The sequence below is a fragment of the Neoarius graeffei genome, chromosome 5 (assembly GCF_027579695.1).
Source record: "Neoarius graeffei isolate fNeoGra1 chromosome 5, fNeoGra1.pri, whole genome shotgun sequence".
NCBI lineage: Eukaryota > Metazoa > Chordata > Actinopteri > Siluriformes > Ariidae > Neoarius > Neoarius graeffei.
In genome coordinates this window covers 40,163,685-40,178,600 of record NC_083573.1, presented here as the reverse complement: position 1 = coordinate 40,178,600, position 14,916 = coordinate 40,163,685, and the positions used below count along the sequence as shown (strand labels likewise).

The 14,916-nt window shown below is 40.7% G+C and overlaps 1 protein-coding gene across 4 annotated transcripts in view; it reads right to left on the bottom strand.

Moving 5' to 3' along the window:
• Window positions 1-2,074: 2,074 nt before the first annotated feature.
• josd2 (Josephin domain containing 2) overlaps window positions 2,075-14,916 on the bottom strand; it is a 30,440-nt gene continuing 17,598 nt past the window's right edge. For 2 of the 4 annotated variants that reach the window (XM_060921684.1, XM_060921685.1), the window contains exons 3-5: window positions 10,432-10,557; window positions 10,110-10,304; window positions 2,075-2,846 (exon numbers count right to left, since the gene is read on the bottom strand). In XM_060921684.1, the coding sequence (XP_060777667.1) occupies window positions 2,735-2,846; window positions 10,110-10,304; window positions 10,432-10,557 (433 nt within the window). In that variant the 3' untranslated portion in view covers window positions 2,075-2,734. Of the gene's footprint in view, window positions 2,847-3,487; window positions 3,591-8,363; window positions 8,642-10,109; window positions 10,305-10,431; window positions 10,558-14,916 lie in introns of those variants that run through there. The other 2 variants (XR_009654720.1, XM_060921686.1) reach the window with 2 other exon arrangements.

Genomic DNA, 14,916 nt, shown 5'->3' with positions numbered 1-14,916 from the left:
TGTATTGTCCCGAATGGAAGCAATAGTGTCCCCATTTTTTTCCTCTCTGAAATAACCAGTGGTTAATATTATCATATGAAGTTACTATTATATTTGTAACTATGCGATTTTGAACCCCTTATATCATTTTTACAATAAGTCACAAGACACAAGCGACACATGTCCAATACATCATCTACTTCAAAATTACAGTTATTGCATTTTCAGTGTATTAAACTTTGGCGATCTCACTGTATGAATAGATACCCGTTTATTTAAAGGGGCCAACTAGCTCATTCAGAAAATGTTTCAACTCCCTACATCTGCAGTACACTTTAGTTGAAAATAAGACCCCTTTTATGTTCATTTCATCTACTTATACCTTGAATATCTGTTGGCACTTATAAGGCCAACTTATAATTTTCACCATTACCGTTATCCATTTTTATGAACTTTCCGTTATCCATTACCGTTATCCATTTTTATGAACTTTCGCTGCCGGGTGCAAATGTTAGCAACATCAGCATAGTGGCAGGTCCGAGCCTAGTTGTGCTGCTGACTGACTAAACTTTCTGAACTAGAAAGACACCAAGAAAACTCACTTATTCTGTTGAACGGTATCTTCCGTCAATATCATCCACATCATTCCTGTTGTATTTTATAACGTGTCTAACAGTGTTCATTAAGTTCATTCAGTTGCTCGCGTTGCCTGCAGACCAGGCGATGACACTTTGGATCCTGAAGGTCCCGGAGACGTTATGTCTGGGCTTTCAGTTTCTTCCCCGCGGTCGGTCCGCTTCAACCACTTCAGCATTTTTGTTCTGGCAAGAGTCGGCGCAGCGTGTGCGCTAGCAATTCCATTCCAAGTCCATATAATGCGGACTCCGGCCGAAGATTCTAGAACAGAATGCGCTGCTCTGTAGCCTACGGATGCAGGTGCATCGAAAGTGTAGCTACTATGTATTTTTCGCTGTTAACGTTTTAAAATTAAAATTGACAAATTAGGTGAATGTCTACGTATGTGTTACGGCTTTGTAAATAATATTAATGTAGAACTTTTTTTCTAGATCTATTTTTTTTCCCATTGTCCCGGGATTGTCCCAGATATGATAATTTTGTGTCCCGATGACATTTTTTATGGTCCCCGGGACGTCAGGACACCGTTAGTTTCGAGCGCTGCCCTACCCCCCAATTTGTTATTGCAAAATTAGATGATTTACTAAAATTATATTTTTCGCGGCCAAATTTGCAGAATTCCGCGGATTTTTCACAGCCCTGATTTATGGACCTGTATATAAAAACTCATTTACACACATTGAGAGAAAACGCAACTGACTGCAGATGTAAATGTCGCTTCAATGTACACTACCGTTCAAAAGTTTGGGGTCACTCTGAGATGTCCTTATTTTTGAAAGAAAAGCACTGTTCTTTTCAATGAAGATCACTTTAAACTAATCAGAAATCCACTCTATACATTGCTAATGTGGTAAATGACTATTCTAGCTGCAAATGTCTGGTTTTTGGTGCAATATCTCCATAGGTGTATAGAGGCCCATTTCCAGCAACTCTCACTCCAGTGTTCTAATGGTACAATGTGTTTGCTCATTGCCTCAGAAGGCTAATGGATGATTAGAAAACCCTTGTACAATCATGTTAGCACAGCTGAAAACAGTTTAGCTCTTTAGAGAAGCTATAAAACTGACCTTCCTTTGAGCAGATTGAGTTTCTGGAGCATCACATTTGTGGGGTCGATTAAATGCTCAAAATGGCCAGAAAAATGTCTTGACTATATTTTCTATTCATTTTACAACTTATGGTGGGAAATAAAAGTGTGACTTTTCATGGAAAACACAAAATTGTCTGGGTGACCCCAAACTTTTGAACGGTAGTGTACACACCTTCTGTTCGCTCTCCTGTGAATGACGACAAACAAGTGGCCAAGAAACAACAAAGCAGCGAATTGTCCTGTTTCTTTACAGATCAATTGATCCGTTTCAGTTCTAAAATGCTAGAAGACGACAGCAATTTAAAATGTTGCCTGGACTGTTCGTACATATCATAAAACACTAACGCAAGCACTGTGCATAATACAGCATTCACAGAGTGAGGAAACATCACTTTATTTTTTTAAATAACAGTCACTTTGAGTGAATATTTCATTCCACTTGTATTCTCGGAGACATGAACAAACCGAGAAAAGTAACATAAGCAAATAAAAGGAAGAGTCAAGAGAAAAAGTTCCCCAAAATATGCAGAGCTGGGTGAACAGAAACATCTCACAACTTTAATTATATTTACAAAGACCGTGTTTTAGCATTTCTGTGCATAGTTACTGTAGATACACGCCTTCATCAACCTCAGCAGTGCAGTGCATAGATGCAGAACAAAGAAGACTCAAATGGGATTTTTAAATCTCAAGCGCATATCCTGAGAGAACTGAAATGAGAGGGAGAAAGAACAGAGGCAGGTGATGCGGCTGGAGCAGTCTGCGCAATATACAGCTATCCTGCCTCAATTCTTGGTTGGGGGAGAAAAAAAAAATCCCCATCTTTTTCTCCTTTTCAGCAGTGATCATGTCCCTTAAATTAACCGTTTAATTCAACTCCTCTGTGTCCAAGTGACCATCTAGGAGTGCTTCCTTCCTCTTTGGTAGTGATGCTCTGCACAGGATCGTCCTGTTTTAAAAAACAAAAAAAACAAAACACTTTTCTGCATTGTGCATGAACAGTCTGAGTGAACTTCCTGCCCTGAGATTTCAGTTCTCGCAGCCATCCGAAATAAGCCAAGTTCCATCCTCCTCCACTTCTTTTTGGACTACAAGAAGCATCTCGGCAACATCCTGAGACAACTGCTCACTGAGAAATGACCTGGAGACATGAACATGGAAGCGTCTGTGAGAAAATAATAAAAACCGAGATATGGATTGTGTGTATACACATATCTGAGCAGAGGGTTGTTGTTTTTTTAATAATTTGTTTATTACAGTTTAAATCAGGGCTTTGAACCAGAATTTTTTTCCTATTGGTTCGTTCCGAACAGAAACGGAATTTTAACGTTTCCGGTTTTGGGTTCCACCATTAAATAGACGTTCCCGAACCGGTTAGAACAAAAAAAATTTCGTTCCCGGAACGGTTAATTACGTTCCCTGTCAGCTGTTTAACAAATGGCTATAAAATTATGTCTCTGTCTCATCCAGCTTAAGCCAAATGTAGGCTAATTCTATTACAACCTTCATTAAATAAGACAAGAAATAATTCAAAACAATTTTTAAAATGTTGGCGATTTGGATTCTCAGTATGTCTTCCCATCTACACAAACAGAAAAAGTGCCAAAAATGAAAGATAATTCGTTTAGTGTGTTACCAAAGGCTAGTCAGGCCCTATGCATTGACAGGCTAACAGAGGTTAATGTCATTTAATGTTTGCGAGCCTCTCATTAACATGGACAAATATATTGATATCGTATTTGAAATTGACGTTTTTGAATAACGATAGACTGCAATATTTACCTCTTATTTAAGATGTGGAGACGTGATAGTAGTCCACCCTCCCGCTCTCTCCATTCAGTCAGCGAACATCACACAGGAAGTGAACCCCAGCGGGTCATAGAAACTTGCGCAGGAGAAGAATAACTTTTTTATTTGTAGGCTACGGAAACTTATAAAAACCGGTATTAACCGGTTACCATTATTTTTAATAAGCGTTTCTGTTCCGGAACATAAAAAATAATAAAGTTTCTGGTTTCGTTTCTGTTCCATGTGAAATAGAAAAAGTTCCCGGTTTTCGTTCCTTGAACCGGTTCAAAGCCCTGGTTTAAATCACCATTATTGCCATAGACCAAACAAGATAGCAATTAAATATGGAAACCGAAATCTTTGTGGAACCATCTCAGATCCTACCAGGACTCGAAATGAATGCTTTATTAAATGACAGGGTATTAAATGGTAAAGGGTAAATCTGCTCAGTTGACAGATGAAAGACTCACGGACTATGCTAGTATTAACTATAAAACAAATACATGGTGTGGGGATTAACCAGAGTGCTAAAGATTCTTGCTCTTTCCAATCAGAGTGGATCTAGAATTTTCTAGGAAATTAAAATTTTGAATACTTCTCAATTCACCATTATTCTATCCACATTCGCTATACACGAGCAATCGCACGCTCTGACTGGCTACTCTACTACTAGGATATCAGCTCATATACCATGAGTAGAGAAAAACAAAATGGCGGAGTGTGTTGCTGAACCAACAGCGGATGAAATAAAAACTCTACTCGAAAACAAAACACCAAAAAATTTTAAGTATTTAAAAGAAACAGAAATAGATAAAAGAATATAGATTTTTATTTGGGGCGGCACGGTGGTGTAGTGGTTAGCGCTGTCGCCTCACAGCAAAAAGGTCCGGGTTCGAGCCCCGTGGCTGGCGAGGGCCTTTCTGTGTGGAGTTTGCATGTTCTCCCCGTGTCCGCGTGGGTTTCCTCCGGGTGCTCCGGTTTCCCCCACAGTCCAAAGACATGCAGGTTAGGTTAACTGGTGACTCTAAATTGACCGTAGGTGTGAATGTGAGTGTGAATGGTTGTCTGTGTCTATGTGTCAGCCCTGTGATGACCTGGCGACTTGTCCAGGGTGTACCCCGCCTTTCGCCCGTAGTCAGCTGGGATAGGCTCCAGCTTGCCTGCGACCCTGTAGAACAGGATAAAGCGGATAGAGATGAGATGAGATTTTTATTTGTTCCACCCCCCAAAATATCTCCTGTTCCACACTCCAGCCCAGTTGGTGGCAGTAATGCACCTTTAAGTTGGTTTGCCAACTGCCAAAAAAACCCTAAAGAAGAACCCCCCCCCAAAAAAAAGCAGAAAAAAAAGCAACAAAATATGGAATAAAAGTATTTGGTGGCAAGAATGCATCTTTATTTTTCAAGAATTATTATTACAGCATTTTTCACAAACTGCTCCTGTCATTTTGCAGGTTTGTTTACATTCTAAGTGGAAATTATTTTGTCGGATGTTTTGTATAAAGTTTTTATTTAGCAAATTTGCAAAAAATAAAAATGCTCCGTTTCTCAAAATCCAGTGAATATGGAGAGAATAAAACAATTATTCCACTCAATCTTGTCGTACATGGCTTATAGACAACTCGCTCATGTACGACTCGGTTTTGTGGAATAACTTAAATAACCCTTAATTACAGTACCAGTCAAAAGTCTGGACATACCTGCTTATTTATAGGAATTTCTGTATTTTGACTATTTTGTACATTGTAGAACAATACTGAAGACATCAAAACTAGAAAATAATATCTGGAACATATGAGGAATTATGTGGGGAAAAAAAGTTAAACAAAAAATGTTTCATATTTTAGATTCTTCAAAGTAGCCAGCGTTTACCTTGATGACACTTTATACACTATTGGCATTAGAGCCCTGCACTCCCGCGGGAGTCCCGCGGGACCCGCCGCAAAGCAGTGCAGCGCGGGACAAATTTTGAAAGCTCATTGCGGGCGCGGGCGGGACCGGAAGTGCACATATGCGCGCGCGGGCGGGAGCGGGAGTGCACATATGCGGCGCAGGCAGGAGCAGTGATAAGCTGCAGTCCCGCTAACTAAAAATGTGTTTGAAATAAAATTTATAAATTATTAATTTAACGTCTGTCATATAATTGGTGCTGGATATTTTATTCAGCATTAATAAAAACATTTTAAGATGCCTAAATTTGCAGAGAGAGTCAGATTGCCAGATTGAGTGAGGAATGGCATCTTAAATTTGCCACTGATCACCCTAAAGGGAAATCCTTTGATCACTCTAATGACTCACAGTTCACACCCAACTAGCAAGAGAACCATGAGTGAAGTGATTTACTGCTTGCGTTAGTCTACAACTTTAATCAGAGAGACAGGTTACACAGTGACGGTAGGCTTGACTCAATGCTATCCCAGAAATCCTTCCTGTAATATGCAAATTTGGCTGTCCAATCAGAGGCGGCCAAATTTGCATATTACAGGAAGGATTTCTGGGATAGCATGGAGTCAAGCCTACCGTCACTGTGTAACCTGTCTCTCTGATTAGAGTTGTAGACTAACTCAAGCAGTAAATCAATTCATTTCTCTTACTAGCTCTGCTTTGCAATTAAAAAAAACAAAAAACACCATTGGTACAAAGCAAGCCCATTCACTTTATGCTGATCAGAGAATTACAATGGTTTCTCATGTGATAAAAATGTGTGATTCGCGATTAAATATTTTAATCGCTTGACAGCACTAAGTATTATTATTATTATTATTATTATTATTATTAGAGACACTACATGCTGAATTCAGAAACGAGGTAAATAATAACAAACGTGAACTGTAGATATTTATGCTCAAATCCACTCAAAGTAGGGGGCGGGGCACCATCACGCTGTGTCAAGACAAGAACTTTCCTGAGAAATAACACAAACGTCTGCATCATGCGGAATTTGCGGGCGGGAGCAGGACAAAATATGGCAGGCGCGGGCGGGACTAAAAATCATAATTCTTTGCGGGCGCGAGTGGGACTGCACAATGCGGGCGCAGGCGGGACTGAAAAATCCGACCCGCGCAGACCTCTAATTGGCATTACCTTAACCAGCTTCATGAGGTCGTCACCTGGAATGCTTTTCAATTAACAGGTGCCTCGTCAAAAGTTAATTAATGCAATTCCTTGCATTCTTAATGCATTTGAGAACAGTAAATAAATAAAAATACAGTAAATAGCCCTATTCCACAACTGTAGTAATCCATATTATGTCAAGAAGAGCTCGACTGAGTAAAGAGAAACGACATCCATCATTACTTTAAGACATGAAGTGACTTACTTAAAAATTAAAATAAAGAAAAAACATTGAATTAGAAGGTGTGTCCAAACTTTTGACTGCCACTGTACATAACACCACCACACATTCCTTGATTTTCAAATTCTAGACGACTTAAAATTAGGTTGTGTGTAAATGATGGCTTATCAGTAGATAACAGTGTGTTTAAAAAAATTTGATATTATTTGAGATGTAAATATCCCAGAAACTACATAGTCTAGGAAAATGAAACTGAACAGGCTTAATGCTGAGCAATACAAGATTAATTCCTCAAAATCTGAATGAGAAATTCAAAAAAGGTATGTGGATTCCATGAACGATTTCACAAATTTTCAATATTCACGCTGTCTGAGACACGGCACTCTAACACATCCATCCTGTCCTACAGGGTCGCAGGCAAGCTGGAGCCTATCCCAGCTGACCACGGGCGAAAGGCGGGGTACACCCTGGACAAGTCGCCAGGTCATCACAGGGCTGACACATAGACACAGACAACCATTCACACTCACATTCACACCTACGGTCAATTTAGGCTACGTTCACACTGCAGGCTGAAGTGACTCAAATCCGATCTTTTCGCCCATATGTGACCTGTATCCGATCTTTTATTGACAATATGAACGACACAGATCCGATTTTTTCAAATCCGACCCAGGCCGTTTGGATATGTGGTCCTAATTCCGATTCCTATCCGCTCTTTTCATATGCGACTTCAGTCTGAACCGCCAGGTCGCATTCATCCGACTTACACGTCATCAACAAGCCACAAACGTCACTATTCTGCGCTGAAGTAGGCGGCGGGTCTCTCAAAAAAAGTTACAACAACATGGCGCATGACCACGGGCGCAGATAGAGGGTGGGACTCGTCCCACCCAGATTTAAATTCACCTCGTTCGGTCCCCCCCACTTATAGGGAGGAAAAAACGTCTATGCTGTCTTTCTTTGCATAAGGCAAACCTCACGGAAAAATCAAAAGACTAATTACCATTCGGTTTATTGAGGTGCACGGCAGTGTATACATATAGTTGCAACAACTCACATAAAACAAAACAAAGACTGATATTCGGTTGGTTGAGCTGCGCAGACTGCACAGGTTGCGAGCTCGAGCTTGGTTGCTATGGTTACTAACAACAAGTTTGACAGGCATATCGGGGTTGGGGTTGGTTTGCTGGCAGCTTTGTCCCTCCCAGTTTTTTGTCCCTCCCAGTTCAAAAAACGTATCTGCGCCCCTGCGCATGACATCAATGCGAGGGACGCTTCGGGCTGTGAAGGTTCTGAATCTTCTCAATGGAAGGACGCAGAGGTTAGGGAGCTGATTTCCATTTGGGGGGATACAGCTATTCAAGCTAGATTGGATGGGTCATACCGCAACCGGGCGGTTTTACTTCCGTAAACACTGGCCATGCTCACTGCGTGTGACGTCGTCGTATCCTGCAATGCGCATGCGGAACACTTTTAGGTCGCTTTTCGTTCATACTGAGGATCACATACAAGTCGCATATATTTGTTAATGTGAACGACCTCACAAAAAAATCGGATTTCACAAAAAAATCGGAATTGAGCATTAAGCCTTGCAGTGTGAACGTAGCGTTAGAGTCACCAGTTAACCTAACCTGCATGTCTTTGGACTGTGGGGGAAACCGGAGCACCCGGAGGAAACCCACGTGGACACGGGGAGAACATGCAAACTCTACACAGAAAGGCCCTCGCCGGCCACGGGGCTCGAACCCGGACCTTCTTGCTGTGAGGCGACAGTGCTAACCACTACACCACCGTGCCGCCACTCTAACACACAAAACGCCTTTTCTTTTCCAGTGAATGGTATTTCTATTCCTAAAAAGAGAAAAACAAAAAATATTCAACATAAAATTTTGACCCGTTTCCACACATGCTGTTAAAATTTGAGGTCAATTGAACGAGAATTGGCAAAGTTATTAGATTGTGAAACGAGATCAGATTTTTTTTTGAAAAACAACACAGTCAGTCCAGGTTCCAGAAAGAATAATTACATCAAGGCAACTTGTAGTTATTCTACTTCACAAGCTTAGGCCATTATTAAAAAATGTTCTGTTTCCGGTCCACCGGCCGGGTGAGTGCCGTTTTGTGCGGTTGAAATTTTTTTTTTAACGCCGATTTTTCGACATTTTTTTCAGGTTCGTAAATCTAAAATCGAACTTGATATTTCCGCATTCCCAGAGCTTTCCACTAAGGCTCATACTAGCCAGCCATGACAAATAAGTAGCCAGCCGGGGGGGAGGAAACACAAAATAAACTCCTGTGCACGCAGTTCCCAGGATTAAATGTATTTTCCACAGACCATTTATTTATTCACTTTACTCAAATACAAAGTAAAATGGCAGTAAATCTTCTTTCTTTTCTTGCGTATTGCATCGCGGCGTTCCTGGCTTTTAAATCTCTTATTTTCGGTGCATGACACATTCACGCAGCTGAGCATGCTATGAATTAACAACGACAACGGTCTGCAGTGGGACTACACAATTAAACACTCAGCGAACATTTGTGTATGAAAACACACTCCAACCACTCAGTTTGGGTTCATTTACAACCAACGGTGTCTTTTGATGCCAGCACGTAATTGAACGAGAGAAGACTGGTTTACCGGAGACAAAATAAGCGTCATCTCTGCTTCTGTTCCCTCCGACGGCCCCGACACACTACCGCCTCCGCCGAGTGCGCGCGCACTCTGAACCGAATCAGCTCTGCGCATGCGCCGTGCGGCACACAAAAATGGCAGCCACCATGAAGGAAGGAGATCCGGAGTTTTCAAACATTTGCTTAAGTGTGAAATCGCAAAATGGTATTCTAGCGAACAACAAAATAGTAAAGATTCAGAAAAACAAATCATTCAGTGATCATTTTAATAGTGTAATTTCATCCGAACTAGGCCTAACGCTCGATTTAGAACTACAAAAAGTCCGTGTGTCGGACATTTTAAGTACCTTTTGTAAAAGTTTTGCGAATGTTGCAGTCAGCATTTAAAATGCTAACTTAAAGTTTTTGTACAAGTTTCAGTTGATTAAACTGTCATTTTATTAAATGTGTCTGCTTTTGTAATAAAAAAGTACTGAAAGAAAAAGCAAACACAGCATTGCGATTTCTTATCCATCCGTAAAAAAAAAAAAAAAAATCCCTCCCTCCCGACTGAAAATTTTTTTGCTCACCCGGTGAACAGGAAACGGATTTTTTTTTTTTTTTAAGGATGGCCTTAGGTGCTTATTTGAAAAGATCCTGCATTTTTGTGTTTCACCATTTCTGTTAGTTTTAGGTGCTCAAAATTCACCTGAGTTCTGTTTCTCCTCCGATCCAAACAGGACTCTTGAGCTTCGAGTCCAGGTTGTAGTACTGCCCATTGACCTGCCGAACTGCTAGCCAGTGCCTGCGTTTCAGTGGGAGGGACACGATTCCCAGCGATACCCGCGACGGGACGTTCAAAATAAAACCTTGCACTTTCTCCAGACACAAACTCTGCACTGACCTGAGACGAGAGAAGAAATGGACAGAGCGATGTGACAAAATGGCAACATTTACAGTTACAAGATAAACAATGGATGTATGTGTAAAAAGGTTTTTTTTGTGTGTGTGTTTTTGATGAACAAACTGACCTACGTTTGTCCCACCACACTGCAGCCAGTTCACGACTCTGGAGAGCTGCCATAATCACGTTCACGTCATAGTTCCCTGTACCCAGCACAGAACGGTGTGGGTTCACCACACACTGTGGGGCAAGGCTGTAGAAAGGGAATATTTTTAAAACAAAATTTAAAATCATAAATGGCTGTTAGTCTGTTCCTGTACTGTACACTAGGCCATGATTAGCATCGTTTACCAAACGTCTATGATCGCAGTTCATTGAGAATTCCAATACTTCATGGAAGTGGCTTGACATTTTCGCAATGTTACAATCCTTTAAGCCAGTGAAATGGAGCTGGTTTCATTTTGACGTCTCCAAATTCATTTTGAATTTCTTCACTACTTTTTTTTTTTTTGGTCAACAAATTTTGATTATAATAATAATAAATAAAAAAAATTTAATTTGGTGCAGTCTAGGGTGGCATCAGTTGCCCTCACTTTCATAAAATCTGATGCATTTTTGTTCGGGTGTTCCTTTTCACCAATAAAGACATCCTGTAAAATTTTTTGACCAGATTCAAAAGTCTAATGGTGGCACCATGAGGTTCATTTTTTGCCAAAAACTGCTTATTTTATGTTTTCGCGTAAGGTTTGAATCACAATGTTGGACTCCATTTATTGATTTCTTGTGAGCCAGAGATCATGTTAAGAACCTTTGCAAGGGATTGAGAAGCATTAATGTGATTCATAATACATTTGTATTGTTTAAAAGTAGTTGAACAATGATTCAATGAACAGCTAAAACTCAAACTGTGCTTGATAATATATTTAGAATATGTACTAAAAATGTGTATCTAAGATATTTGGTATACTCTATAAGGTGCTATAATGTTTCATGAAAAGTGATCGAAATTTTGTCATAAAAGTCATAAAATAGCAGCTTTTTCCATAACTTTGAGCTCCTGGTGCCACCATTAAACTTTTGAATTTTGTCAAAATATTTCACCCAGTGTGTTTTCTTACCAAAAGGAACATAAAAAACAAAAATGCATCATGATCGGAGGAACTTTTCATTTTTAGGGGGCAACTGATGCACCCTAGTGCAGCCCCACTGTTCACATGGTTGCGTTTACTTCCACACAGTACTGACTGCCTTTACATTGTTATTGCAATATGGATAATATGGGTGTACGCAAAGTGACTTGATATGCACACACTCCCAGCTACAGCAACATCGCGAGTGTATAGACCCTTTTCAGTCACGTGACCTTCGTAAACGCGACCGCCATTTTGGACATGTAGTGGACTTCGGCTTGAATCAGTTTGAATGCGAGGAAGGCGACAAACGAAAAACATAAAAGAAAAAGGAGCGAGATGCAGAAAACACCTTCACTATCCAGCGACGTAGGGCATTTACAGGGCGAGCAGAGGGAGAGGTATTTGCAAAAATTGAGGTTAGCAGGCTTAGAGAACGACGTTTACCTGCTTCCACCAGGATTGTTCACTGACGTACGGAAGTACACGAAGCCCTCGTCTTTACCTGACTTCGGCCCACATGATCTGTATACCTATGTCGTTAAAAACCCATCACCATACACATACACGCCAACGTCCGAGGTTCCAGAGTGCGCTCCGGCTTGCTCCCCCTCAAATTAAGCAGCGCGCTCTGGCTTGCTCCCCACAGAATGTTAACAGCAATGTAATGCCTTTTCTGGCTAATTTTATTCATCTTACCTCCAACAAAGTGGTCACTACACAAGCGCTGGTATGCCGAGGGCTGCCAATCTGTTAATGGCCGCTATCCATCTTCTCCGTCGGGATCCGATAAAATGATAAACCTTGCCTTGTTTGTTGATGGTTACTACATCCAGGTGCACAACAATATAGTGGCATGATGGAAGTCTTGCTGAAAGTAAAAACTTTCTTTGCTGCCGTTCCTCAATGTTGGCTGTGGTAAACTACTGGTAGTACATGGCCAAAATGGCGGCCGCGTTTGTCGTGATGTCACGTGAAAAGGGTCCATAGGACATGAGTAAACTGACCCATGTTAAATTTTCTTACTGTTCTGCTGAATGACAGGAATTCATCCAAATACCAAGTGTGCATGAAAACATGAACTGTTCTCTCATGATCGTTCGTTCATATATAAAAAGGCCTAGTTTGTATGCATTACAAAAACTTTACACAGTCTATGGAAATTTAAACAGAAAACAACAATTTGTAAATAAATATTTGACCTGCATTGCATCCAAAACACAACAGCAGCACATTATTTGATGTTTTACCTCATGAATTGTATTGTTTTGTTCCCCCCCAAATACACACTCGTCTCAATTTTGATTTGTGCAACACATTTTTATTTATTTATGTATATATATATATATATATATATATATATATTTTTTTTTTTTTTTTTTTAAAGTTAGGATGATAAAACAGGGTGGCACAGTGGTGTAGTGGTTAGCGCTGTCGCCTCACAGCAAGAAGGTCCTGGGTTCGAGCCCCGGGGCCGGCGAGGGCCTTTCTGTGTGGAGTTTGCATGTTCTCCCCGTGTCCGCGTGGGTTTCCTCCGGGTGCTCCGGTTTCCCCCACAGTCCAAAGACATGCAGGTTAGGTTAACTGGTGACTCTAAGGCCCTGTCCACACGGCAACGGATTCAGGTGAATCTGATAAAATTGTTTATCGTTTCGGCCTGGCATCCACACGGCACCGGCGTTTTGGGTGCCCCAAAATGAAATCTTTTGAGAACGGGTTCCAGAGTGGAAAAATCTGGCAACGGCGCCGTTGCGAAGTCGTCTGGATGAGTAGAACGGATTTGTTTACGATGACGTCACAACCACATGACTGTCAGTGCTTCACGCCGGGTAGAAGTGTAACGAACTCGATGCGAGTTGTCAACAAATCCTATAACTTGGTTCATGAAATGCACTTACAAAATATTTTCACTGCTTTCCAAAAACAAAAACAATCCCGCCAGCAAAAATAGGGGGAAAAAAAAAAAGGAGCGATCTCACCTCTTCAGATGGTGGTTTAAGTCCGACAATACATTCCTCAAAAAGGGCGTAGAAGAAAAAAGTAATCCATCAATGTGTAGCATTCAATTTATTCCGGACCATTAAAGAATTCTGGAGGATATCAGAATGTTGGCGTACCGGCTTCCATCTACCCCCATTCATTCCTCTTTCCGCGTCTTTCATTTTACGCTACTGATTAATAATCAAAACTTTATGTGGCTGATGCTACAGAAGAAGGGGTTTATGCACATGCGTCTACTTCTATTGTTCTGGTGTCTCCGATGGGACCGTCTTACAGCGCACGTAGAGGTGTGGCATGTGTATTGCATCGTTTTCAGCAAGCGTTGCGTTGCCATATGAACCTGATATTTTACTGATCCGTTGCCCATGTGGATTTTTTTTTTTTTAATTAAAAAAAAAAAAAAAAAAAATCTCGTTGCCGTTGTCGTGTGGATGTAGCCTAAATTGACAGTAGGTGTGAATGTGAGTGTGAATGGTTGTCTGTGTCTATGTGTCAGCCCTGTGATGACCCTGCACAGGATAAGCGGTTACGGATAATGGATGGATGGAAGGCCTGTAATTAGCATCTCTCCCAAAGAAAAGCCAGAAATACTCCCTGATCTCTTTAAACTGTGATGTAGTCCAGTGGTCCTCAATGTGTGATCAGCGATATTGAGATATGCAATTAATTTAGATTAATCAATCACAATACAGTAATCACTTAACAGCTCTTATCTATTATTTTATTTATATATATTACACACACACACACACACACACACACACACACACACACACTTTTGTGCTGGAAAACTCATGTTTGGAAATCTAAAGTGTTTTTGTATAACTCGATAATGTAAAAGTCATTAAAAAAAAAATCGAACATAATTTGCTCTTTTCAAAACAAAAAACCAAGGGTCCTAAATTTTTGCACAGTACTATTTTGGGCTTCTCTTTCTTTCAGTGACGATGTGATACATACTGGCAGTGTAAGAGATTTTTATAATCTTTCTAAGAAAGAATAATAATTAGGGGATTTGATCTTTTTGTTTCCTTTTGCCCTTTGTAACATAAGAACTTGCAAAGACACTTCTCCAAAAGACATGACATTTTCATCACCAGCTGCTGTGGTTTTAAAAATGATCAATTAATTACTATGATGTGATGGTAAAACCAATATTTCGCAGCCAGTGTCATCCATCCATCCATCGTCTACACTGCTTATCCATAGTGGGTCATGGTTGAGCTGGAGCCAATTGCAGCAGACAGTGGGTGAGAGGTGGCGCACACGGCGGGGAACACCCTGGGCAGGTCGCCAGTCAATCAGGGGACTAACACAGAGATACAGACAGCTATTCTTGGATGATGGCTCTGGACACTTAGTTTTGCTATGATGGCCAAAGACTACAATTGCCATGATAATTTTAGGACTGCAGCTGTCGTGAACAGTTCTGCACTCAAGTCTCCATCAATGAACAGTTGATAACTTCAACAAAACAGACT